Source organism: Sciurus vulgaris (assembly GCF_902686455.1).
Source record: "Sciurus vulgaris genome assembly, chromosome: 16".
NCBI classification, from domain to species: Eukaryota; Metazoa; Chordata; class Mammalia; order Rodentia; family Sciuridae; genus Sciurus; species Sciurus vulgaris.
Window position 1 is genome coordinate 38,257,885 of NC_136477.1, and position 27,040 is coordinate 38,284,924.

The 27,040-nt window shown below is 34.2% G+C and overlaps 1 protein-coding gene across 4 annotated transcripts in view; it reads left to right on the forward strand.

Annotated features, from left to right (window-relative positions):
* Nucleotides 1-4,907: 4,907 nt before the first annotated feature.
* Nucleotides 4,908-27,040, forward strand: part of TOP2B (DNA topoisomerase II beta) — a 59,195-nt gene continuing 37,062 nt past the window's right edge. The window contains exons 1-7 of one of the 4 annotated variants that reach the window (XM_079114262.1): nucleotides 4,908-5,618; nucleotides 19,348-19,518; nucleotides 20,689-20,779; nucleotides 22,065-22,128; nucleotides 24,327-24,472; nucleotides 25,538-25,635; nucleotides 26,238-26,450. In XM_079114262.1, the coding sequence (XP_078970388.1) occupies nucleotides 5,556-5,618; nucleotides 19,348-19,518; nucleotides 20,689-20,779; nucleotides 22,065-22,128; nucleotides 24,327-24,472; nucleotides 25,538-25,635; nucleotides 26,238-26,450 (846 nt within the window). In that variant the 5' untranslated portion in view covers nucleotides 4,908-5,555. The remainder of the gene's footprint in view (nucleotides 5,619-19,347; nucleotides 19,519-20,688; nucleotides 20,780-22,064; nucleotides 22,129-24,326; nucleotides 24,473-25,537; nucleotides 25,636-26,237; nucleotides 26,451-27,040) is intronic. The other 3 variants (XM_079114261.1, XM_079114259.1, XM_079114260.1) reach the window with 3 other exon arrangements.

Consider the following 27,040-nt stretch of genomic DNA (forward strand, 5'->3'; position numbering starts at 1 on the left):
TTTAACCCAAGACCTCTGAAAAAACACAAAAGACTTTAGAATCCTGAATGAATCTCAAGTGGCTAAGTTTCAGTGTCATCATGCATGGTGGATGAGATGTTTTCCTTTGATGGGTTTATATTAACATTTCATATTTATTCTTTGAGCAATTACTTACTGAACACTGACTATATGCTAGTCATTTGCTAAAACTAGCTAGGACCATGTAGAGTACCATTTACTGAGCACACTGTTCTTGTTCTTTTACTTTTCCCAAATAACATTTTAAACAAGAAATATATTCCTTTAAAAAAAATCTGCATTCTTCAGCTTTCTTTCTTCTGGATTGTTTTACATTCCGACACTCTCAAAGTAAATAAAGTTAATAGACAAAATATTAGTTATATAAAGTAGGTGGGCTAATCTCCTATTTTTGTTAAATACCATACTAAAATATGGTGTCTTTTCAAAGTTTTGGTCTTTAACACCTTAGATAATTTTCAGCTACCTGTTTGGTTTTGTTCTAGAAGCTCCTCTAATGTAGAAGCTTTACATCCTAAATTGTTCTGGGGCCAATACTTCTAACCCTTCCTGACTCCCTCAACCTCTTTGTGTGTGTGTGTGTGTATGTGTGTGTGTTTTGTACTGGGAATTAAACCCAGGGGCCCTTAACGACTTCCCTGCCCTACCCTCCCCCCTTTTTGAGATAGGAGGTGCTAAGCAACTTAGGGAAAACCTAAGTTGCCGAGACTGGCTTTGAACTTGGGATTCTCCTGCCTCAGCCTCCAGAGCCATTGGGATTACAGGCATGCATCACCATACCTGGCCCAAGTTAAAAAAATTTTTAATATATCACAGAATGAAAGCAACTTGGCAACTATCTGTAGTGTTCCTTGCTCTTCTGAAATCGAAATGGCTGAGTTAGTGCCTGTCATTGCTATCTCATTTCTTTAGGTCTGAATCTTATAAACCTATGGAGTAACTGAATCAGATGAAACAGTAACCAGAAACTTCAAATACAATGTAGCAACACACACATGCTAGGATTGTTCAATGTTCTGTTGAGGTAACATCTGATGTTCCCTAAAGCAGGGTTTTCTAAGAAAAAGATGCTTCTCTGAAAGTCCAGCCTATTATGAGCCTCCTTGCAAAGGCCAAGAACTGCTTTCTCAAATAAGGCATATCTAAGTATATTCTCCACTTTATATAATTCAGTAGAGCAGCTAAGAGCTCTGAATTATTATTGATGTATATCATATAAAATAAATGAAGATGGTCCTTCTGTCTATATAGGTAATTAGAACCTTATGAAATCAGTATAGCTTACTTGGACAAACCTAATAAAATTAAACACTTGCAAAATAAAAGTCAAGCAAAATACCCTACAATTATAGATCTTAGTTTTTGTCTTCACTGTGGTAATAGTACTCAGGAATATGGTTGTCAAAGAGATCTTCAGTTTTCCACAAATACTTGCTACCTTTAGTACTTAAGTACCTTTCTTTTTTTTTTTTTAACAAATTTAAAAATCAACTTATAAAATGTTTGGAGCAATTAGTCTGAAAAATCAATCTAAATTTACTACATAAATGCTGAAAAAGAAAAAAAAAAAAAAAAAAAAACCAAAAACAAAAAAAAAAAAAACACCTACTTTGAAAGCTTTTTTTCCCCTTGAGCTCACTTCTAAAGAAATGGAGCAAACCAAATTACATTTAAACATTTTGTCATTGTTCAGATAACCACATAGTATATTCTAGTCCAGATGTTGCAATTTTTTTTCCTGTTCTTAACTTAGCAACTTTGTATAAAGTATACACAACAACTAACAATGAGAAGGGAGAGGACAATGACAGACATTGAATTTTGAATTTATTTATTAACTGCTTTAAATGTTCACTGCGTTAGGATTAGGCCTCTACCTTCTAATTGAATCTCAGTGTGAACAATGCATGATTTTAGTAGAAACAATTGAAACTTTGCTATATACTTCAGGTACTTCAAATGCTTGCAAAATGAGTGTTTTGAATTGCTGTCTTAAATAATTTATTGATTAAATTACCTACTGTGTATAAAAGTGTAATGATTCATGTAACTCATTGAATAAACTATTGACTAGCAAAGGAGTAACTATAAAACTGCCCTTGGACCTAAATTACTAACTCAAAATTATATAGGTATGAACTCAATGCAGAAACTATTTCCATCACCTTTTAAAATTCTCAGATCCTTAGTATTTAACACAATACACTTTTTTTTTTTTGATTGATGCAATAGGGAAACACGATCTAAAAACAAATTCTGAAATATTTAAGATAAACTCTCATGGAAGCTACTCAGAACTTTTGATTCAAGTTATTTTTACAGTTTACAGAAAAAAAAACTTTGATTTCTACAATTTTTCATTTTGGCTTGTGCTTGCTATGGGGTGGAAATTCTTTAAATGTTATACATAGGGACTGGGCAAGGTGGCACATACTTGAAATCCCAGAAACTCAGAAGGCTGAGACAGGAGGATCCCGAGTTCAAAGTCATCCTCAGCAAAAGCAAGGCACTAAGAAACTCAGTGAAAACCTGTCTCTAATAAAATACAAAAAAGGGTTGGGGATATGGCTCAGTGGTCGAGTGCCACTGAGTTCAATCCCCAGTACCAAAGGAAAAAAACAAACATATAAAAGAACACAAAAAAACAAACATAGGTTTGTTCTGTTTTTTGTTTTTTTTTTAAATATTAATTCCTGCTATAGAAGCTTCTTAATGGAGTAATTATTGTTTTTATAAATGAAAATTATTTGCTATTACCCCAGAAGGGCAAGCTGTGCTCAAGTTGAGAACAATTAAATTTGTTATAAAAATGTATTTGCTGCTCACAGTTAAAGACTAACAGTTTTTTAGAAGCTGGGATGCTTTTTATCTAGATACTTTTTACCATTTATCACAAATCTCTGCTTTAAAATGTTGGTTGCTATGTTGTATTCAGTAATTCTTTTTTAAAAAAATTTTCGTAGATGTTGATAGACCTTTATTTTATCCATTTATTTATATGTGGTACTGAGAATCAAACCCAGTGCCTCACACACGCCAGGCATGCACTCTACCACTAAGTCACAATCCCAGCCTCAATAATTCTTATTTGTGAGTCTCATAGGTAAGTCAGCATTTAAGAAATAAACTCATTTATTAACAGGTTTATTTATACTTAAATGGCTAAAGACACAATACTGCCTCAAAAGAAGTGAAACATGGACATTATTTGCACTAAGCATTTTAGTTTTGACTATATTCTCTTCAAAATCTGAAGCTGAATAGTTTTGAAATTGAAGTTTAAAAAAGGAGATAGCTATATTTTATAATTGGGCTTCTATTTGATGTATAGATATTTATAAAAATTCCAACCCTTAAAATTATTCCCTTTTCAAATATGAAATATATGTGTACTTGAAGATGTCACCAAAAAGAGTAAAGAATCTCATTTTTAAAAAGCCATAAACTGGAGAAGTTAAATAACAAAGCCATGGATATTTAGTTGGTCAGGTTCAAAGCTCAGATTGACCCTAGCCTGTCTGATTTACAAGTTTGCATCCCAAGTTCAAGGTAAAGAAAGACTTCACTGTTCTGAACCAAAGTACCCCAAAATGCCAAAATTATATGGCCTCCAGGGAGCTAATTAGGAACAACTATGTTTAAATTATTTCCATGTTTCGGAGCTCCCCACCACTGGACTCATAGTGCAGTTGAAAAATGTGACCTGAGACATTTTTGTTTTCCCTCAAAAGGAAATACACAGTTGGAAGAGAAGTTCACAAAACACTTTCATGAAGCAGAGATTGTGTGTGTGTGTGTGTGTGAAAATTTTTGTGATAGTTAACTCCCTTTGAGTCTGTCTTACAAAAACAGATTACAAAGGGCTTGAAACCAGAGGCTGTTATAATTTTGAACCCATTGCAGAGCCTGGCACAGCGTGACAGAGTGTGTGCCCAAAGAAATACTTGTTGAATGGAATTACATTGAAAAGCGGGATGAAGTAAAGCCATCTTCCATCTGCCAAAGACTTTGGTGTTGCTGTATGGGTAATTTTTTTCTTAGAAAGCTTTAATGTGAATGAAACTATTCCTTAGTGTGCATTTGAAAATCCCACTGAAAGCAGTTGAAAGAAATTAAGTGGTCCCCTTTTGAGGTAGGGAGCACATCTGGAGAGTTGAAAAAAGTGACAGCGACACCTCTGCATTGTTCGAGGAGAGAAAGGTCAACCAGGAGCACAAACAGAACGCTCAGCTCTCCCTACATTCTTTCCCTGGAAGGCTCTCTGAGCGTCCCTTACTTATTTAAGCTCTGTAAATGCAGTGGTCTTGAGACTGACCACCTCCCTGTTTGCGGGTGGGTTGGGCTGAAGGGCAGGAAAAGGAGGAAGGAGATGAAGAAGGTCTAAGTAGATGGTTTTGTCAACAGCAGTGTCTACTTGGGGCCTTTCTTACTCTAGGGGTGTACAACATCTTGCCTGCGGTTTATAACCGCTCTTTAAAAATAATTTCCCTTTGGGACGGCCCCAGGCTGCTTCCTGCCACCCCTACCCCCACCCTTAGAGGCCCCGGGTAAAGAAACGCCTTGGCTTTCCGTTCAGGTCTTTAGGAGTAAACAGCACGCTCGAAGGATTACAATCGACCCGAGGCCAATTCGACCTTTTCCCTTTGCCGCCCTTAAATGACCCTTGACAGCAGCCCCTGCTCTCCCTTCAAATGGAAAACCCACAAGACACACACACAAACAAAAAAACCCAAGTCTTCCTTTCGGTTGCTACCCGCAATGACGTTTCCCCCTCGGGTCCCGCCCCTCCGGGGGCTTGGAATTTGGGGATTGGTCAAGAGGCTGTGGAGACAGGACTCCGATTGGATGCAGGGAGCTGACTGACAGCATGGGCGGCCGCCGCGCCCTCCCTCCCTCCCCGGTGTGCGAGTGAGTGTGTGCGGTGTTATGCCGGACAAGAGGGAGGCGACCGTGGCGGCAGCGGCTCTGTTTATTGTCCCTCTCCGTGTGTGGATGTGAGGAAGCCGGGGCTGAAGCGCGGCGGACGAAGGCGGCCTTTGAGGCAGCAGCAGAGACCTCGTCGAGGACTCGGGCGACCTGAGCAGCCTGCCTTCCAGGAGTGTGAGAAGGACAAGGCGCCTCTGCATCCCCGCCACGTCCGGACGCCTCGGGCTCCTCGGCCGCACTCGCGCAGCTTGCACCTCCCGGAGGGCTTCGGTCCCGCTTGCTGCTGCGCCCGCGGGCAGGCAAGAAGGCAGCGCTGCGGCTCAGCCGCCGCCGGCCGCCTCCCGCTTTCTCTTCCTTCTCCTCACCGCGGCGCTAGGCCCGGGCGACGCGACCGCCGCGCCTCGAGTTTGAGGGCGGCGGGCGGCGCGGCCTTCTCGCCGGGCTCGGCCGGACGTCCGCTCCGGGTTCCCGCGATGGGGCGCGGGGGCCGTCGAGGCTAGGAGCGCGGTGAGCCGAGTGGTCGGTGCAGAGCAGCGGGCCCGGCGGACCCCAGGGAGGCGGGAGCGGCGGCCGCGGCCTCGGGGCCTGTGAGCGGGAGGCAACCCGCCATGGCCAAGTCAGGCGGCGGCGCGGGAGCCGGCGCTGGCGGCAACGGGGCACTGACTTGGGTGGTGAGTGGTGGGCCTCCCGGGGCGGGCGGGGGTCCGGGCGGCCGCATTGTTCGCGGGCCTCGGCGGGGGAGGAATTCCGCGGCGCGGGTGGGCGGGGGAAGGGGAAAGAGGGAAATCCCGTCCAGAACGCGCGCCCCATCGGGGCTTCTGCCAGCAGAATCCCACCCCCGCTCCCCGCGCCTTTTCTTTCTTTCTTCTCTTAACCCCCTGGAGGCTCCGGCTGCAGGAGCGTAACGTGCAGTTGAAACTTTGGGGTACGAACCACGAAATGTAGTATGTAGCCTCTGTATCTTCTCTCCCTAACTCTTCTAGGACAGTCGGGCAAGAGATGGTGGGGATAGCGAAAATGCATGTGTGTCTGTGTGGGTCAGTACTTTCTACAAGTGTGGTTTAAGAAAATACTGGACAACGGGTGTGTGTGTGTGTGTGTGTGTGTGTGTATTCTAAATGCAACCGTTTCTGGTGGTCTTATCTCTCAAAGTACAATGGATTTGGGCGACTACACCAATTTGCGTTTAAATTTGCAAAGTCTGATTCGATTGATAGGGTATTTTAGATGGCTGTTTCTTCGCAGTTAAAATATCGTACATATCCATCTGTCAGGTTGAGATTATTGAAAGAAGTGCTTACCTACGTCATCATCGCAGGTGAAACGGGGTGGGAGCTGAAGCGATGTCCTCCAGAGGTGACTAAAGTGCTTAGTTCTGGAGTTAAAGGATTTTGGCGCCCTGTTCCTTCTGGGAAGTAGAAGCAGCACTTGAGGGGAAGAACTGGTGAGACCGGATTCCCACGACAGATCGATAATTCACCGGCAGGCATTTCACTTGCTCAGCATAGAGTTCAGACCAGGGTCATTTCCTATACGAAAACCCCAGCTAAGTCAACTGACTCGGTATTCTAGAGAAGAATAAAAAGTGTTACACTTTGTAGGAACTCAATGCATTACTACCCCAGGGAACTTGTATATTGGCATTTTTGTGACTTAATTCTTCACTTTCTCTGTCTCTCTGTCTCTCTTCTCTCTGTCTCTCTTCTCTCTCTCCTCTCTCTCTCTCTCTGTTTAGATGAGTTGACTGAGAGTTGGGCCATACTGACAGGTGTTCTTTGTAAAAAGGTCATTACATCAGAAAAACATTTTTAACCATTTTATATTTGGGTGCCAAAGTATTTTGCAAAATAATTTGCCAGTTTCTTGTTGAATCTCTGAATTTTGTGTACCTCTGTTAATGTATGAAAGTATGAACCGAGAGGAAATGTTAATAAGGTGGTGGTCCTTGTGAACATGAGGAAGGGAGATGGCATGCATGAAAGGAATGACTTCTTTTATTTTTTTTTTAATAGATGACCTTTTACCTTTGTTACTAAAATCAAACATCCGAAAAGGAAGCTAGAGAGCTACAAAGTACTGTGAGTTTTAATTCACTCTTTGGAATAGTTGAGGCCTAAAATGTGTTTCCTCTGAGGTCTTCTGATTCAATAGCAGTAAATATTTGCTCCAAGTTGGATTGGTTGACTTTAACATTTGATAGCAATATTTTAATTTACTGTTACTTAACCTTGCAGATAATTTAATGACCACTTTTCCTTTCAAGCTCAATAGGAAACTTTCATTTATATAAGAAAGTTAGTAAAACTTGATGGATTTCATTCAACATTAGAAAAAATCCACTAGAAACGAAAACTAAATTCAGCATTATACTAATTAGGGGAAATACTGTAAAACAGAAGTAAAATCACTTGGTCTTTTATTTATAAAAATTCTTATTGAATTAGAAGTCTATTTAAAAGATGATGATTATAAGTTATCTTTCATTTCATGCTTTAAGTTAGGTTATATAAACATTCTAGGTCCATTATATATCATTGTTCCTAAACTGACTTTTCTGGACAGTAATATGAGCTGGTTATGGACTTTGGTGTCAGATTGATATAGGTTCGGATTCTGTTGTTAGCACATATGTATAATAGATTGACTTTTTGCAAAAAACCTAACCTTTCTAACCCTGTTTTGTCAGTAAAATAATGTTGCATTGAGAATTAAATGAAATAATATATGTAGTATAGTACCAAGCCTAATGTTTGTTATTAATGGCAAAGTTAAAGAAATTCACCCCTAGGAATAATTGTTCATAGTTAGTTCATTTTATATAAAATGTGTGTAAAACGAATTAATTTTTCCTTTGTAAGAATTTGGGGTTTATTGCAATGTCATCTATTTTCAAAGAGGGGTAACTTTATCTGCATTATAGAAGCTGGTGTTACGTTGCCACCTGCTTGTAGATAATAGGAAGAAATAAAAATGGAATTAGTCTGTTATTTTTTTCTGGGTGAGGAGTTGATGCCATGTGTTGCTGGTATTAACAGCTGTTGGGATGCATGTCAGCATGCATTAATTTTGTCATTGTGTGAAAGTTTACTTTTCAGTGTCAGAAAGCACAAAGCAAAGTGGTTTAAGATTGGCATTATTTTCTCCCTTTAATAATTTATTTGGTTTATGTTTGATTTGCAGTATTTCAACCAGATTTTTTATAATTAAAAATGAAAAATATATATTTGGTCATCTATTTTGAGTTAAAGTTAATGACTATAAATGCTTTTTTGAATCAAACGGAGTTTCTTGAATTCTTAATTTGTAAAACCTTGATTAGTAGAACCCTCAATAGTCTGTTTTATTCTCAGTCTTTTATCTTGTTTTGAGTGCTTGTAGCACATTTGTGAAAATATTAGAATATAGTTATGATTATAGATTTCCTTTTTCTAGTAATATTCTAACTTACTGGATTAAAAATTCTGTAATGGAAGATGTTAAGCCTCTGAAGCAATTGATAGCCAAATGATATGATGATCCTCCTTCTATCATCAAACTCCAGTAATACTCTCTAAAAGTTGTTTCTTATAAAAATGTAACCACAATTAACATAGTGTCTGTTAAATTCATTGTATGTAACATTTCTTCTGTGACTATTTCTAATTAAGGAAACATGACTGTATATTCAAATGCCATCTAAAGATTTGTTTTAAGAACCATTCTTTAGGAGTTCATTATTGCAGGTCCACATTCCATAACCAGACTTTCATAAACAATGTGCCCTCCCTATTAAAATGTATTTCCTATAGTCCCCATAATAGACTTATCTCTTCACTCTTTCTTACAACAAACCATGCTCGTTTTTGTCATTTTTACCTTTCATCAGGAGTGCTTCTTTTTCTTCTCCTTAGTAGTCTAAATCTTTACTGCTCTTCAGGGCTTTCTGAGCCTCACCAAACTTATTTTTCAGCTTATCCCCATCTTTTTCTTTCATTCAATTTCTGTTACACTTATCAATCACAAAACATATGTCTTTTAATGCAACTTTCATGTATAATTTTGTCTTTCAATGATATACACTTCTGAAATTAGATCATAAAATTTTCTTTGTGGTGTGTGTGTGTGTGTGTGTGTGTGTGGTGTTTTGCAAAGATCTGGATACATAATTCAATCACAGTTATTGTTAACAAATTGGATAACTGACATACTAACTTTCTGAAATCTACTATTAGTAAGATAGGTAGCAATGTTCTTTAGGTGTATTATCAAGTAAACATAGCAGTATTTAGAAGCACTTTGTATAAACTGAACTTTTCCTGAATAGAAGTATTTTGTTCACCTGTAGTTTCAGCTCTGTTAGGTACTTGAGTGGTGACAACAGTTGCATTTTACCAAATACATTTTTTTAAAAAATGTCTTGTATTATTTTTAAACCTTAATATAAATAAGACCCCCATTTTAAAGAAAAGTTGAGATATAGTTTTTGTTATTCCCATTTTCAGAGAAGGAAATGGGGATTGAGAGATTTGGGTAACAAACTGTTAGGCACATGACTAAGGCAAAAGTGGGTTTTAAACCAGGCTTGTGTACTTAACTATCATTTACATAGTCTTCCAGTTTATAAACATTTTTAAGAAACCCTTACTTTTTATACCCTGATATGACAGAAAAGAGACTTCTAGGATATACATCTCCCTTTCTCCTAACCTTTTGCTTTCACACAAAAAGCTAAGAAATATCTTTTTCAGAGTATACATATCTAGTTTAGCAGAATGCTAGGAGGATGGCTTATGAAATCAGATTATCTGGTTTTATAATTCAGCTTCTTCCAGTGCTATCTTGTTAGCTTTGGCAAAACACTTTTCTGGATCTCAGTTATCTCATCTGTACAAAGGGAGTCGTCATAATAAGTAGCTATTTCATGGAACTCGTATAAGGTTCAAGATTATCCATATAATTTTCCATAGGGCTTGGCACATGGGTGCACTTGTGTGTATATGTGAGTGTTCACTCATTTGACATCTTTTTAAATTCAATTGTAAGTATTTTCATACCTTTTACAATAGATAAACATTTTTTTTTCACAGTAGAAATCTAAGCTTCCTTGCCCATTACAAATATCCGTCATTTTCTACCTCTTTCCTTATCCCTTGGTATGGGAGGGTATTTCTGGAGGAGCATAGATAGGGGACAAATTGTTGTGAGTAGATTACATGGGCCCTCAACACTTTTATATAGGTGATACATGGTTACAATGAACATTAAGGGATGGCAGCCTTGCGGGAGAAAAGACATGGAATAGATGTTACGAAGGTTAAAGTTAAGTCTGAGGGGACTGTACAGATGGTGAAAAGAAAAGGTTTGTTGCTAGGCTGCCAGCCCCCAGTCCCGTTCTTGTTGGCTTTGCTGATTATATGAGTCCTTTTTTAGTACCAACTTGTAAACATCTCTGTTCTGCTATTTGGCATCATTGTGTTCTTCCACCAAAAAACAGGAATTGCGAGTGATTGCCCAAATTGCTTAATCTCAGGTGACAACTCTGTGCAAGAATCTTTTTCATGAAAAGATTTTTGTTATGTACTCATTCTGAAAAATAGAAGCTTTTCTTTTGGTAGTTGAAGTGTTCTTGATAAAGGTCAAGTCACGGATAAAGATTGCATCTGTTTTTTAATTTGGAGCTAGCAATATTTCATAAGTGTTACAAATAGATTAACATTTAAAATGATTTTATATAATTGTTTTCATTGTCATTTAAAACTCCCTTAATAATGGTTTATTTGTCAGCTACCTTTTGAACTTTAGAAAAAGTCAGCTAAGACATCAACATACATATAGATGACAGTTAAGAACATCTTTCAGATATATGTAGGATATTTCTCCTAATGTGGAGATTATTTTACATTTTGTCTTGAGTTTTATTTAGGGTGAACAATATTGCCTTGTTTTCTTAGATTTCAGTGTAATTGAGGGCTTGACTTATTTTTTACTATATTTCGGTGATTTGACCATCCAAATAATTTAACGTAGTTAAATAAATTACAAATGAACTTAAATAATACATTTTAATTATTTAAACATAATGCAAATTTACTTGCGGATGCTCTTGGTCATTATTTTTAAAGAAATATTGCTTTTTTATTTTTATTTATTTTTGTGGTACTGCGTTTCAAACCCATGGCCTTGCACATGCAAGGCAAGTGTTCTACCACTGAGCTAAATCACCAGTCCCACACTATTAATTTTTATTGACTGTGGAATACTGAATGGTATCTTATTATTATGACCACATAAGAATAAGAAAAGGTTAAATCAGAAGACCCCAAATTAGCATAATTCTCTTATGCTGGAGGTATCAAATATACATTGTTCTTTATCATCTGAACTTGAGCATGCTTTTATAAATGTATAGATGTGAATTTGCTGGTCTGTTTGTTCAAGCTAATTTTCTGTTTTCTCTATAGTGTATTATCAGCAATAGTGTTAAAATAGAAAAGTTACCTACGGCAACATTTTTGTTTTTAAGAGATGGAGATTATGATGACAACAGTTGGGGAGAAGATGCAAAACATATTTCTTATTAGCTTCTCTCTTCTAAGACTAAGGGTGTTTGTATTGTATTTTTATCTGTTCTGGGGATAGGATCATCCCATAAACTAGGGGAAGAAAGTTGCCTTCTCTCTCCTTACCCCCAGATTTTGACTTTTAGTGGCCTGGATATTACTTAGGAGGCTTCTTTCTGCTAATATGCAGGAGTTGAAAGAGCCCATTATTCCAGTTTGTTGGAAAAGCTTATAGACATTTCAGGGGGCAAACCTCCTCTGTTGGGTGCTAGGGAGCCTGTGAACTGTGCAAACTACATTTGTTGAGAATGGGAACATAAAGACAAATCCGACTGCAATGTTAGTTTCTACTCTGTACCTTGCTAAGGCTGCCAGTCTTATTTGTTTATTTTGGTTTCACTTACCTGTTTGCCTAGATCTAGTGAGAAAATTGAGTCTGCGAAAGTAATAAGTAGGTATAAACAGTGCTCTAGAAAAAGAAACCTTCAGTTTTATTTGAACGTGTTTTTTCACAGATATGGAATAATAAACTTTTGGCATTTGTTTTGTATTCATTGGAGAAAAACTAGAAAATATGTATCAAAAAAGAAAAAGAATGGCCCACATTTCTACTTTCTACAGATAATTTGTTTTGGTCCTCTTTTGGGTATCTTATTTTTTCCTATGCATACATACATTTACATATATTTTTTCCTAACAAAAAGGGCTCATGTTTTATATTCTTTTGTAATTTTGCTTACTAAACAGTATAGTTTTAATTTATTGCTCAACAATGTAAAAATACTTGATTACTAATGTAAATTTATATAAAGGCTGTAGCAATAGATGATTCAAATTTACACAAATATTTTTCAATATGATAATTATAAATATTTACTAAATGAAATATCCAGGGCTTTACATCAAGTTTTAGAAATTATTTTAATATCATAATTGAGAGTTGATTTGATATCTACAAATAACATTTAAAATATCTATTTTATTATAATATTAAAAAAATATATTCTTTAATGCTTTTTGTTACTTTAAATAGAAAGGTACCTCTTTGTATTTCCCTCAACAGCTTGTCATATGTCATTTAGGAAAAATTTTTGGCATAAAATGTTTTAAATATATCGTCAGTTATAATTTACATATTCTTCATAGGGGAAATTATGAATAATAATTAGAGAAAGCAACCTACATTTCATATTCTGATTTTTTTATAGTAAAAATTTTATTATAACCATTTCTAAATATGGAGTTCAATAGTGTTAAATATATTTACATTATTATACAACAGAACTTTAAAACAATTTCATTTTGCAAAACTGAAATTCTACACCCTCTAAACACCAACTCCGCCATTACTTCCTCCAGCCCTTTAACCACCTTTTTACTTTGTTTCTGTGATTTTCACTTAGCTACTTCATCTAAGTGGAATCATACAGTTTGTCCTTTTGTGATTGACTTATTTTGCTTGTTCATGAGCTTCATCCGTATTACAGCAGGTGATAGAATTTCATTGTTAAACCTGCATAATATTCCATTGTTCTTCATACCAGTACCACATTTGCTTTATCCATTCACCCATTATTGAACATTTGAGTTGCTTCCACCTCTTGGCTATTGTGAATAATGTTGTGATGAATGTTGGGTATGCAAGTACCTCTTTGAGATTCTGCTTTGAGCTCTTTTGGATATATATACCCCAGAGGATGATTAGATCATATAGTGATCCTATTCTTAATTTTTGGAGGACTTTCTTATCATTTTCCATGATGGCTACAACATTTTGTATTCTCACTAGCAGTGCGCGAGAGTTCAGATAGCTCCATATTCTCATATTTCTTATTTTCTGATGACTGTCTTAATAGATGTAAGATAATACTTTATTATGGTTGAGTCTCTTTTTATTTGCTTGTTGGTCATTAGTATTTGGAGAATTGTCTATTCAAGCCTTTTGCCTATTTTTTAAAATCCAGTTATTCTGTTGTTGAGTTATAGAAATTTACATATCCTGGTTATTATTCCTTCACGTAATTCATTGATAATTTCATTCCATAGGAAGGAAGGTCTGGGGTTTCCTCTTCTGCCTATTCTATTTTAATGTGTTCTTGAATTAGGCTTAATGGTATTTTATTGGGAATTTTTGTATCAATAGTCATCAATCTGTAGTTTTATTTTATCTTTTCTAATTTTGGTATCAGAAAACGGATAAAATGCTGGTCTTATAGAATGATTCTAAAAGTGTTTTCTGCTCTTTTTTTGTGGGAGGGAATAGATGGGGGAAGAGTTTGAGGAGGATTGATGTTAATTCTTGGTAGAATTTCTAGTGTTGCCATCTGATCCTGGGCTATTCCTTGGGAATAGATGGGGGAAGAGTTTGAGGAGGATTGATGTTAATTCTTGGTAGAATTTCTAGTGTTGCCATCTGATCCTGGGCTTTTCCTTGTCGCAAGGTTTTGATGACTGCTTCAATTTCCTTACTTGTAGGTGTGTTTAGATTTTTTTGTTTCCTCATGAGTTAGTCTTCTAGGACTTTTTCTATTTCCTCTGTGTTATCCAATCTATTGGCATATAATTGTTGAATTAAATCTCTCATAATTCCTTTTTTCCCCTTTGTGATGTCCCCTGGGCAATTTTAATTGTCTTATCTCTCTCTCTTGTTTATGTAGTCTCACTAGGAGTTCATCAATTTTGATTTTAAAAAAAGCAAATTCTTACTTTCATTGACTTTTTCCCTATTTTTCTCTTCATTTATCTCTTCTATAGTCTTTATTATTTCCTTTTTTCCACAATTTTGGATTTAGTTTCTTTTTGTGGTTCTTTGAGTATAAAGTTAGGTTGTTGATTTGAGATCTTTTTAAATGCAGTATTGCTTTAGCTGCATCCTGTAAGTTTTATTTTTATTAACCTCCATATATTTTCTAAATTCCCATGTGATTTCTTCTTTGATTCATTGGTTGAATGAGAATGTGTTAATTTCTGTTTATCTGTGCATTTTCATTATTGATTTCTAGTTTCATTCCATTGTAGACAGAAAAGATTCTTTGTATGATTTTGTATGATTTTAATCTTAAATTTGTTATGACTTATTTTGTGGCCTAACATGTGGCCTGTGTTAGAGAATGTTCCATGTGCGCTGGAGAAGAGTGTATTCTGTTGTCGAGTAGAGTGTTTTGTATGTCTATCAGGTCTGATTGGTCTGTAGGGGTTGTTCAAGTCCTGTGTTTTATTCATCTTCCATCCCGTAGTTCATCCATAACCGAAGGTGGGCTGCTGAAATTTCTTACCATTATTGTGTTGCTGTCATTTTCTCCCTTTAGTTCTGTCAATTTTTGCTTCAGGTATTTGGGTGCACTAATGTTAGGAACATGTACTTTTATAACTATTATCTCTTGTCCTTGTCTCTTGTGACAGTTTTGTCGTAAAATCTATTTTGTCTAATGTAATTAGATAAATTAGATTTCTGTGCATGGAATATCTTCTTCCATCCTTATAGCCTTATAGTGTTCTTAGACTTAAAGTGAGTCTCTTGTAGACAGCATGTAGTTGGATGTTTTTATCCAGTTGACCAGTTTATTTCTTTTAACTGGGGCATTTAACCATAATATTTAAAAAGTAATAATTGATATGGAAGAACTTTCAATGGCCATTTTGTTGTTTTCTGTACATCTTATTGTTTTTGTCTTATCTTTCCTCCCTTGTTGCCTTCTTTTTATTGATTTTTCTTTATAATGATATGTATTAGTTACGTTCTCATTTCCTTTATGTATATCATATAGATATTTTCTTTGTGGTTATCATTGCAATTACATTAAACAGTTTAGGGATAGCAGTTAATTTTAACTTGGAATACCCTCATTAGCATTTCTTGTTGGGCAAATCTAGCGATGAATTCCCTTCCATTTGTTTTATCTGGAAAAGTATTAATTCTTTCAGTTTTGAAGGGCAGTTTTGCTAGATATACTTGCTTGGCAATTTTTATCTTTTAGTGCACTGAATATGTTGTCTCACTCCCTTCTAAACTGCAAAGATTTCTGCTGAGTACTTGGCCGATAACCTAAGAGAAACTCTCTTGTACATGATGATTTGCTTTTCTGTTGCTGCTTTCAAGATTCTTTGTGACTTCTGACAGTTAGATTATGATGTGTCTCAGTATAGGTCTCTTTAGCTTTATCCTTGTTTGAATTCTTTGAGCTTCTTGAATTTGTATATACATTTCTCTGCTCACATTTGGAAAGTTTTCTGTCATTACTTCTTCAAATAAACTTTTTACTTATTTCTCTGTTCTCCTTTGTAATGTGTATATTGTTTGATTGATGTGACCTGTAAGTCCTGTAAGTCCTGTAGGCTCTCTTTTTTTGAAAAAAAAAAAAAAAAAAAAAAAAATTTAGTTGTAGATGGACACAATATCTTTATTCATTTATTATTTTTTAATATGGTGCTGAGGATCTAACCCAGTGCCTCACACGTGAGGCAAGCGCTCTACCACTGAGCTACAGTCCTAGCCCTCTGTATGCTCTCTTCATTTTATTCTTTTTCATTTTTTCTCCTCTGACTTTCAAATCCCTACTTCAAACATTCTGATTTTGTTTTTGACATTTGCCTTTTCAAGTCTGTTGTCAAGTCCTTCTGTATTTTCTGTTGTTATAATATTTTTCAGTTTCACAAATAATGTTTGATGTTTCCTAATAGTTTTTAAAATTTTGTTTTTACTATTTTGTTTATGCATTCTTTTACTAATTTTTTTTTCTTGAGATGTCTATCTGCCCATTTAATTTGTTGAGCATCCTTTTGACAGTTATTTTGGGTTCTTTGCCTGGTAGTTCATGTGTCTCCATTCCTTTAGTGTCAGTTTCTGGAGATTGAATTTGTTCTTTTGAATAGTTGTTATTTTCCTGTTTCTTTGTATGTCTTATTATTTTCTGTTGAGACTTTGGCATTGAAGTACTCGTCTACTTCACTACTCTTTGCAGTTTTCATTCTGGGAGGACATTTGCCATCCAAAATTATTCTATCCAGAGAATCTGGAGACTTTACAATTTCTGGAAATGTGTCCTCTCCAGGCTTGTGCACATAACCTCTTAGTTGCCTATATTTACTCAGGAGCACTCCCTAGTGTCTGTCGCCCTTTCTGTGCCTTCTTGCACAGGCTGTCAGTAAGCCATGGAACTTGGGTTCCACCTCGTGTCTGGTTTTGGTACTGCAGATTGTGATGCTAAACCAAATGACTGCTTTTGTTCTGTGACTCATAACCTAGAACGCTGTTCCTGTCATGATTAGATTTAGGCAAGATGAAACTAGTCTCTAGGGGTAGTTAGTACTCCTCTTACCCCTTCATTGGATGTACCATTCCAGTTCTTTCCTGCCATAGGAGAAGTTGGAAGTTGGAAGTCTCTTCTCAGTCTTGCCTTGCTGGGAAGGGTGGGACAGTAATGGGTTTGATGTAGTGTAGGATCTCTTAAGTGGTTTCTGGATTCTCACAAAGGGAAGTAGTTCATATATTGTTGTTTAATCCATGTTTACATGGGGAAGAAAGTCCTGGGCTTCCCTGTTCTGCCATCTTGCTGACATGTTTTCTGATTTTTGAGACATCCTCTGTAAGAATGACCACTTTCTGAACTTGACTGAAGCATTCCTTTTTTCATATATCCGTTTAGGATCAGGCATAGAACAGAAGAGGCAGTGACTGTTTGAAAGGAGGATGTAGGGAAAGAAATTTGAGCAAATTGTATCCTGTGCTTGTATGAATATAGCCTAATAAATCTCATTAAGTATAATTTTAATGCACCAATAAAAAATAAAGAAGGATGTTGGGAGCTGAAGAAATAGCTCACTTTGGAGAGCGCTTGCCTACCAAGCCCAAGGCCCGTGGTTCGAATCCCTGGTGCCTCAGATGAAAAAAAAAAAAAAAAAAAAAAGAAGGATGTGGGAAAAGTGGTAAATTGACAACAGAATGAAGAGGTAGGGCTTTTATTTTGTTGCCCATTCCCATGTGGCACTTCACTGTACCTCAGTAAGGCCAACTTGTGGAAGTCCAAATTACATAGAAATGAGACTTCAGTTGAATTAATCTTAAAAATATTTTGTTGTGATTGAGTTTGTTTTGAGGAGTATCTTGGATAAGAAAACTTTTACTTATATAGTTATTATATGTACCAAACCTTGTTGTTTTTTGGGGGGGCATGGGGTGAGCTTCTGTGGATCCAACCTAGGGGCGCTTTATCACTGAGCTGCATTCCCAGACCTTTTTATTCTTTATTTTGAGACAGGGTCTCGGCCTCCCTAGTTGCTGGGATTACAGGCATGCACCACCATGCCTGGATTGCCCCTAACCTTTATGCCACTAATCGAAAACTTAGAAGTGTAGTTCTTTTACTTTTGCTTTTTTTTCCTTTGGTACCAGGAATTGAACCCAGGGGCACTTTTTCTTTTATGTACTTCTAAGTTCAAGTAGTAGAAAGTTACTCACCTTCGATTCTGTAGCTCCTGTCATCTTTAAGTATTTTCTTAAAGAGAGTGATCTTGGTCATTGTGATCTTTGTCATAGCTATTCTAGGATCCATTTTAAAAATCAACTGCTTTCATTGTTAAATTTGTTTTTATAAATTAATCACTTATCTCACAGTTAGAAATTTGGAGACTTTTTAGTGTTTTAAACATATATTTCATATTCTGGCCAGCTAGTTCATCATTTAACTCTTGACAATAATAGATTTTGAATAATTATTTTCTTTTGTCCAAAGACATTTTAAATGATGTCAGCAGTACTAATGATAACATTATTAAATAATTTATATAAAATTTATGGCATTAGGAAATTATAGTTTGAACTTCCTTAGTGTTTGTATAATTGTTAGGTTTGGCTACTCAAAATCATGTATTTTTATTTTTGAATGTAATTACATCTTAAGATAATAACTTTAAAGATGATGCTATGTTTTTGTCTAGGAATTGGATTCAAGTTGTATACTATTTGTTTAAATGTGCAAAATCTGCCTACTATTATTTATCTTGTATTTTTTCTACTAAAGTTCAAAGGCTCATGAAGATATGTCAGTTCTCCTTGTGCTTGAGTTTTTTGACTCTGAAAATATAGGCCATCACAATATCCTTTCTAGTGGAATGTCGTATTTGTTAGTATTAGGAATTCCAAAAGGATAATGTTCTCTACTGCTATTAAGAATACTGGGAAATCATTAGTCTTAGGAATTTGATTTGTAATTGTTAGCATTATGACCTACTTCCTTAGAACTGGCAGAGAAACTGAAATCATAGGACGTCTCAACGTTGAGGCACCCAGAGCTGATACTGGCATGATCTACAAATGTGTGACGTTCAAGTATTTTATAAACCATGCTATATCTGCCATATCAAGTGTTTATTAAATCCATAGGTTAATATTTGTGTAGGTTAACTTTATCTACATTTTACTAAAGTCTTCAATAACTTAATGGTAGGGAACCTACATCTAGAAGCTTTTGGGACTCCTGCAGCCACCCAGATTTAGTGGTTGTGATCCTATACCTGACCTGAGCTCACATTTCTTGGGAAGTTTTAAGAACACAAAAATTAACTTGCTATCTTATAGAATTAGATAATGTTTGTATTCTTAATTGAGTAAATGGAGGCTATCCTAGTGATTCTAGTGACTGTGAGTACCCACATTTTGGGCTCAGTCAAAACTGCCACTTCAAGTTGTATTGTAAACAAACAAAACTAGAACTAGATAGATTTGTGTTCTTTAGGTCTCAAACATCAGTGATCTTTGAAATTTTTTTCCATTTAAAATAAAAAAACCCATTTCATGTGTCCATACATATTTTAGTTTACCCCTTGATAGGTTATTTAAATTTGATTTTTTGGTTAATTTTAGACTCTTTTTGATCAGAACAATGCTGCAAAAAAAGAGGAGTCAGAAACTGCAAACAAAAATGATTCTTCAAAGAAGCTGTCTGTTGAGAGAGTGTATCAGAAAAAGACGCAACTTGAACACATTCTCCTTCGTCCTGATACATATATTGGTTCAGTGGAGCCATTGACACAGGTAATTGTCGAAATTGGGAAATGTGTATCTCTATCTACTTTTTAAAATTTAAATTTTTTTAATTGATTACACATGACATGCATTTCGACTCCTTATACATAAATGGAGCACAGCTTTTCATTTCTCTGTTTGTACATGGTCTCTACTTTTTAATATATTGACCAAATTATTCTGATTTAATGGGCTTTGTAAGTTCGTAATTTCGTATCTCTATGATCATGAGTAAATAAGGGAGAGAGATCTAGGTCTTTTTTTTTTCCCCTCCTGGAAATAAAAACTATCAGAAGAAGTGTAGAGTAAAATGGTGCCTTGTGGACTTTTTAAAAAGATTATAAGTTCATGCTGTGGTTTAATGGTAGTACCTTCTAGAACATCGAATGTTATTTAATGCTCATTATGCACCTGTTGTACATATATTTGTTTGATCCTAACAATTTTGGGAAGTAGATACTGTTATTTCCATTTTATAGCTGAGGAAAGAGAAACTTAAATAAATTAAACTAACTTGCCTCAGATCTCTCAACTAGTTAGAACTGGGCTCCAGGATAGGACTCTGAGTTCAAAATCATGTTTTGTTCATATCATTTCACTCTGTGCTCCTGTACTATAGAAAAATATAGAGCATGAAGTAAAAATGTAAAGTAAACATGTACTTATACTTTTCTATTTTGCTTAACTACTGTTTCTAATGATTCTTGGTGCCTTAAAGAAGAAGACAGGGAAATCACTAGACTTTGGGAATTTGATCTGGGGTCTTCATTTTCTGTAGGAATGACTAGAATTAGGATCACTGAACTGGCAGAGAAACTAGAATCATCATAGTCATTGTTGCTTTTTGTTTGTGTTTTCTTTGTTGGATGGAACCCAAGGCTCCATGAATGCTAAGCATGAGCTCTCCCACTGAGCTATATCCCCCATCCTTGTACCTTACATTAAAGCTGACTTTATGTATGAATAAAAATATAGATTGTAAAAAATGAACAACTTCTCAATTTTGAGGCTAAATTCAACATGAATAGTGAACTTGATTATAGCTGAAATGGTTTATGTTCCTTTATTTTGAAAGCATATTTCCATAGAGTAAATGACAGAATGTGGATTTATACTATGTAAAATTGATGTTAAGAACTTATGAAGTAAAAATATGTTTTTGAATTTCTCTCAACGCAGTTAATGTGGGTGTACGATGAAGATGTAGGGATGAATTGCAGAGAGGTTACCTTTGTTCCAGGTTTATATAAGATCTTTGATGAAATTTTGGGTGAGTACTTGCTTAGGATGTAATGCATCTATTAATGTCATTTTAATGTCCCTGTGTGTATAAAGCTATATTTATAGTATACAATTTAAAGGTATACCTCTGGCTTTTATGCTGAATATAAATGTTTTTTGGAAAATTTATATCATTAGCTGTAATATTTTCATATTGCTCTCCTCGATATCTTTGGATTTCACTTTGTTCATCTGTAAAATGATTGTGTTGTATTTGTAATCCCATAATTGGTTTGTGCTCCTGTATATGTAGTCATCTGGGGTTTGTTAACATTACAGTTACATGTTAAATATGGAAATTATAGGGCCTGATCTTGGTGGATTCTGGGAGTTGGAAGTAAAACATTTAAATTTTGTTTTTCACCAACAAATCCAGTATTTTTGTTGGGCAGTCAAGTTTAGTAACCGGTGTTCTAAATGCTGTGTCTCTTCCAAATCACATGATTGATTAGAGTCAAGTCTGACCACATAATTGACTCTTAAGAATGCTTATACTTTGAAAATGGTTTTAACCTTAAACTTCAGTGTAGAAATTATTCTGCCACCTCATTTGTATAACTTGAGGTTTCCTGGACTGTGGGGTCATGTGTATTTCTGAGCTTCTTCCTGTTGGTACTTGGAAAAAGAAGAATATGATTGGTTACGTTTTGTACTTTTACATTTGCCTCCTGACTGTCCACTTGGTTTTACTATTTTAGGTTTATTACACAGTGTTTGTCAAGGACACATTCCTTCTGTGTTCGAAGTTCAACTTGACAACTAACTTGTGTTCATATATTCTTCAGGCAGTAGTTCATGAAAACAAAATATTTTTATCTTCAGCTATAGTTCATAAAGTTAAGCATTTTTATTTCTAGGGGTGTTAAAGATTTTAATTAAAAAAATAACTGGTTGGTTTCAATTCAATCTGCATATAAAATCACTAGTTTATTAAAGGAGATTAAGATAAAGTAATTATTATAAACAAGATAAAATATAATTAAACCAAATTTTTATTTTTAGGACTGAATTAGGGGATTAAGGGTAAATGTTTTTGCTCATATTTGTTTTTACATATCACTAAAACATATCCTCCCTCCCTTTTTTATTTTGTGGTAGAAAACAGGAAATTCATTTGGGGTGATAGAAACTTTACATAAGACTTTTTAGAAGTTAATTTGCACTAGCTATTATTACCATATAGATGTTTATATTAAGTAGTGATACAGTTATGTTCAAATATTTGTTTATATAACTGTATATTTTATTACACATTGATATGTTTAATTTTGTAGTTAATGCTGCTGACAATAAGCAGAGGGATAAGAACATGACTTGTATTAAGGTTTCTATTGATCCGTAAGTATATTTCAAGTTAATTTTTTATACTAAGTTGTTGTCAGTTAATCCCCAACTTATGAACACTTCTCAAATGCATAGTGTGTATGGTTAGTACATTTTTGCTTCAGACTTTGTTGTTTTTGCCTTTTTTCTGTCATTTATGACCTTTCCCGTCACAGTTCTTCCCTATGGAAGCTATTAGAGACGATTTCTCTTTGATGATATTAGTGTCATTTTAGCTGCTAAAGTAATCACTTTATCTTTTCTTTCTGCCCTTACTTTAGGACTTAAGACTAAGTGCTATTAATGCTATTCCAGGTACTTAAGTTAAATCTATCTTTTATGACCAGCTTTTAGACTTTTACATTATATATGTCATGGTTGAAGATATTAGGTATGGCTGATTTTCAGAATATATAGTAGGTGTTTATGTTGACTTTTTTGAAGGGTGAATACACACAAAATAATATAGTTTTACATTATAAACATAGTTTTTTTTGTTGTTGTTGCTTATCCTGTTTTCACCTGAATCCCTTCTATAAAATATTTCTTTTTAAATTTCATTGGAAACTTGACTTTAAGATTAAAGTCATTGGAAATCACTTTAAGAATTTTCTATAATAAACATGAAGGATTAACAATTCAGGTATAGTCTTACTGTCTGTAATTTAATTCCAGAAGATATTGTTAAGATTATTGATATAACAAAACTATATTTGGTAATATCATGAAATTAACTATCTTATATAAAAATGTTACCATATGACTGTGTTACTGAAGGACTTGAGCTTTCAGTCTTTTATTTTTTTCATTTGGGTCACTTCTATAATGAAAATAATCTTGAGAACTGATATGGTTAGATGTACAGAATGTTTAAAAGTTTTATAGAAGTTTAAGACTTTTCTAAGGAAATTTTGTCTGTTAAGATTTCTCTTTTATTTAGGAAATTTTCAGTTAAATACAATACCTTGATCATATATGTTTTAGGAGGTCTAGTAAGATATAATAGATATTAAATATTTAATAATTTTTAAAATTCAGAATTAAAATATTCTGATTGACAGCTGAGAATTTTGCTTAAATCATTCTTGGCGCCATTACTTAATACCTTTATTTTGATTGTTCTAGACGCATTAATCCAACAATATTGAATTTAAAAAATGGATTAAGAATCTTATCATAACAAAGTGAAAAAGAAGTGAGATATACTACAACTCTTTAGACTGGATAAGGCTTATCAATTTATTACACATTCTATACAAAGAGTGATTCTCTGTAACTGGTGCTTTTATCATTACCTTTTAAATTCCCTTTTAGTCAACAAACATTTTTGTGTAGGCATAATAGTGAGACAAAAATTTTAACTTAAGTTTATTTGTTTTTTAATGGCAATGAGATGTAAGTTCTTTTTTTCTTATTACCATCATTTCATTTTTAATTACCTCTGATGCAAAATTCTTTCATTTCAATATAAAATAAAAAGTATTAACTAAACCAAGTAAAAAAGGATGGAGATGGTATATCTTTCACCCCTCCTTTTAAAATTTCTGTTGCTGCTATTTATAAATCATTGATGGGAGAGTTGTTGAGTCTCTGCCCTGTATTTTATATTTACCCAAAATGGATAATCATATGCATTTTGTGAGAGGTTGCAGATTCTTTTATTTTTAAATTTTAAGTAACATTTTGACTTTTGTGAATTTTCTCCCATAAAACAATTTTATTTACTATGTAGGCTATAGAATTAGTGTTATTTCTATTAAAATAAATTTTATTTCATAGTTTTAATTTTTGCTTAAGTTTTTCTAATTTACTAATTCATTTTTTGAAACAATTCAAATAGGACAGAGTGCTTGTATGGTGTTTATTCACTTGACCCATTTTCTCTGGCTTGTTTATGTGAAAAGAAAAACCATAGCTGATTTCTTGTAAAAATGTTATTCCTTTTATCCTTTCCTTGGAGGTTGAGAAGAATTATTTTTCCTGAGAAATTTTGTAGTATTATCTTATAGATCTTAGTGATCCTAATTTGAGTGATGACTCAGGAACTGAAATGTGTGTCCTTAGCAAGTATTTTCTTGAAAGATAAGTTTGTGGCTACAATTGATAATGACTGGCATCAGACTTACAAACAGTAAGATTTATTCAGGATAAGATTACTTTTTATGAAAATTAATGTATGTTTAATTTTAAGCTCTATACTCTGTTATTTACAGTGAATCAAACATTATAAGCATTTGGAATAATGGGAAAGGCATTCCAGTAGTAGAACATAAAGTAGAGAAAGTTTATGTTCCTGCTTTAATTTTTGGACAGCTTTTAACATCCAGCAATTATGATGATGATGAGAAAAAAGTTACAGGTAAAGTCTGAATGGTATTTTGATTGAAAAATACTGTTTTTTTTTTTTTAACATAAAATCTCTCAACTTTCTATTTTTATATAAAATATAAGAAAGGAAACTTGTGCAGTATTGGGAGAAAATCCATTTCAGAATTACCATTTATATAAAAAAAAACTCACATGTAATTGTTGTCTTCATTGTATAATCTTGACAGTAACATTTTAAAAGTCTGATAATACACTAGCTTTTAAGTTACAACTGCTGAAACTCTTAATTTGACTGACAGTTTGAGTTATATGTTAGGCAAGACTATTATGGTACTTGTATATATAAATCTGTTATTACAGAAGCACATATCTTTGGGTATTAAACTACTTCTAAACTCTTTTCCTTAAGAGGGCCAAAATTAAAAGTCTGGACTCCGTAAATAAGGTAGAAAGGGATCAAAACAAATGTTTTCCTACTTATGTTGCTCAAGTAGATTGATAGTTTCTTTTAAAAATCAAGACTTGGAAAATGATACAGTTAGTAGAAAAGTGATTTTGATTGAAAGTTCAGATGTCATACTTAACAGAGATTTACTGTGTTTTAAGAAATACCAAGTTTAACTGGGCGTAGGGGCACATGCCAGTAATCCCAGGCTAACACAGAAGGATTGTGAGTTCAAAGCCAGCCTCAGCAATGGCAAGGCACGCTAAGCAATTCAATGAGACCCTGTCTCTAAATAAGATACAAAATAGGACTGTGGATGTGGCTCAGTGGTTGAGTGCCCCTGAGTTCAATCCATCCCTGGTACCAAAAAAAAAAAAAAAAAAAAAAAACACAAACAAACAAAAAAAAGAAATACCAAGCTTAATTGTTTTCAAATTATGATGAAGATAATCTGTCTTAATTATACTACTGTATACTAAATTTTAATTTTATCTTTAAATGGAAAAAATATAAATATGTTAAAAAATATTCAATGTTTGATAAGATACAATAAGTCAAACTGTTTTGCAATAGATTTTTCTCTATGATAGATAAGTTATCAAAGTTTCTTTAAAATAATTTTCACTAAATGTTTCACATTTAATTTAACAGGCGGTCGTAATGGTTATGGTGCAAAACTTTGTAATATTTTCAGTACAAAGTTTACAGTAGAAACGGCTTGCAAAGAATACAAACATAGTTTTAAACAGGTATGATTGAAATTTGTATTTCATTTTAAAAATATTTTATTGTTTTGCTGATACCTGTGTAACTTTTTTTTTTTTTTTTTAAGTATTAAGTAAGTCACCAGAGTAAAGAGAGACATCAGAATGCCTGGGAGATTTTATATGTCTATCTTCCTATAATTCTCTTAAAGCAAAATTATTTGTTGAACAGATTTCTTTAACCTTGTCAAGTATTAGTGAAAATGTTCTAAATATCATAGACTAATTTAAATGCAACCACTTAGCATGCTTGAAATTTTCCTTAATACAATGAATCTTCAAATTTATATTTGGAACTTTTTGGCAGGCCATTAAAAATAGTTTGAAATTTTCTGTAAGCTTAAATAATTTTGTCAGAAAAAGCATCATACTTATTTTCAATATTGTTCTGATAGTAATATTAACATTTAAAAAAACTCTATTAGTTTTGAGGATTTGTTTGATTAGTTGTAAGGTTGGAAAAAATATACATGTAGTTGGTAAATGAATGTATTTCATGAACTAAGTTTTTATGTTTATTAAGTAATGAACTAAGTTTATTATAAAATGTGAAAGCTTTATAGAAATACTTGAATATTTTTTTAAAGACATGGATGAATAATATGATGAAGACTTCTGAAGCCAAAATTAAACATTTCGATGGTGAAGATTACACATGCATAACATTCCAACCAGATCTGTCTAAATTTAAGATGGAAAAACTTGACAAGGATATTGTGGCCCTCATGACCAGAAGAGCATATGATTTGGCTGGTTCATGTAAAGGGGTCAAGGTCATGTTTAATGGAAAGAAATTGCCTGTAAGTATCTTCTAAAATAATACAATGTTATATTGTAGATAGAATATAGTTGGATCTTGCATTTTAAATTTAATCTGACAATCTCTTTGACTGATGTGTTTAGATGATTAAAGTGACTATTGATTTATATGGATTAAATTCTATCATCTTGCTGATTTCTGTTCCTTGAATTTTTTCCTTGTTTCTTGGTCCTCTGGTTTTGAGTATTTTTAAAATTAATGTATTTTTATTTTTTCTATTTACTTATTTGTTCTTTTAAAAACCTTTTTAGTGGTTCCTATAGCATTTAATAGACATACTTTTCTCAGTGGTTTGAGCCCACCTTCAATAAGTAATACTTTATATGTAGTGAAAGAACCCCAGGTTCTCCCTTGAGTTATTCTCATCATAGATTTCACTTTTACAATGCTGTAAACATCAGACAGAGAAGAAAGAGAATGAAGTAGAAGAAATATTTTAAAATGTAATGGCAGAAAAAAATTTTTTTGAATAGTGACATTTTTATTGCTTTAAGCAATTTTTTTTTCTTTTCTTAAAATTTTTTAGTTGTCAATGGACATTTATTTATTTATATGCAGTGCTAAGAATGG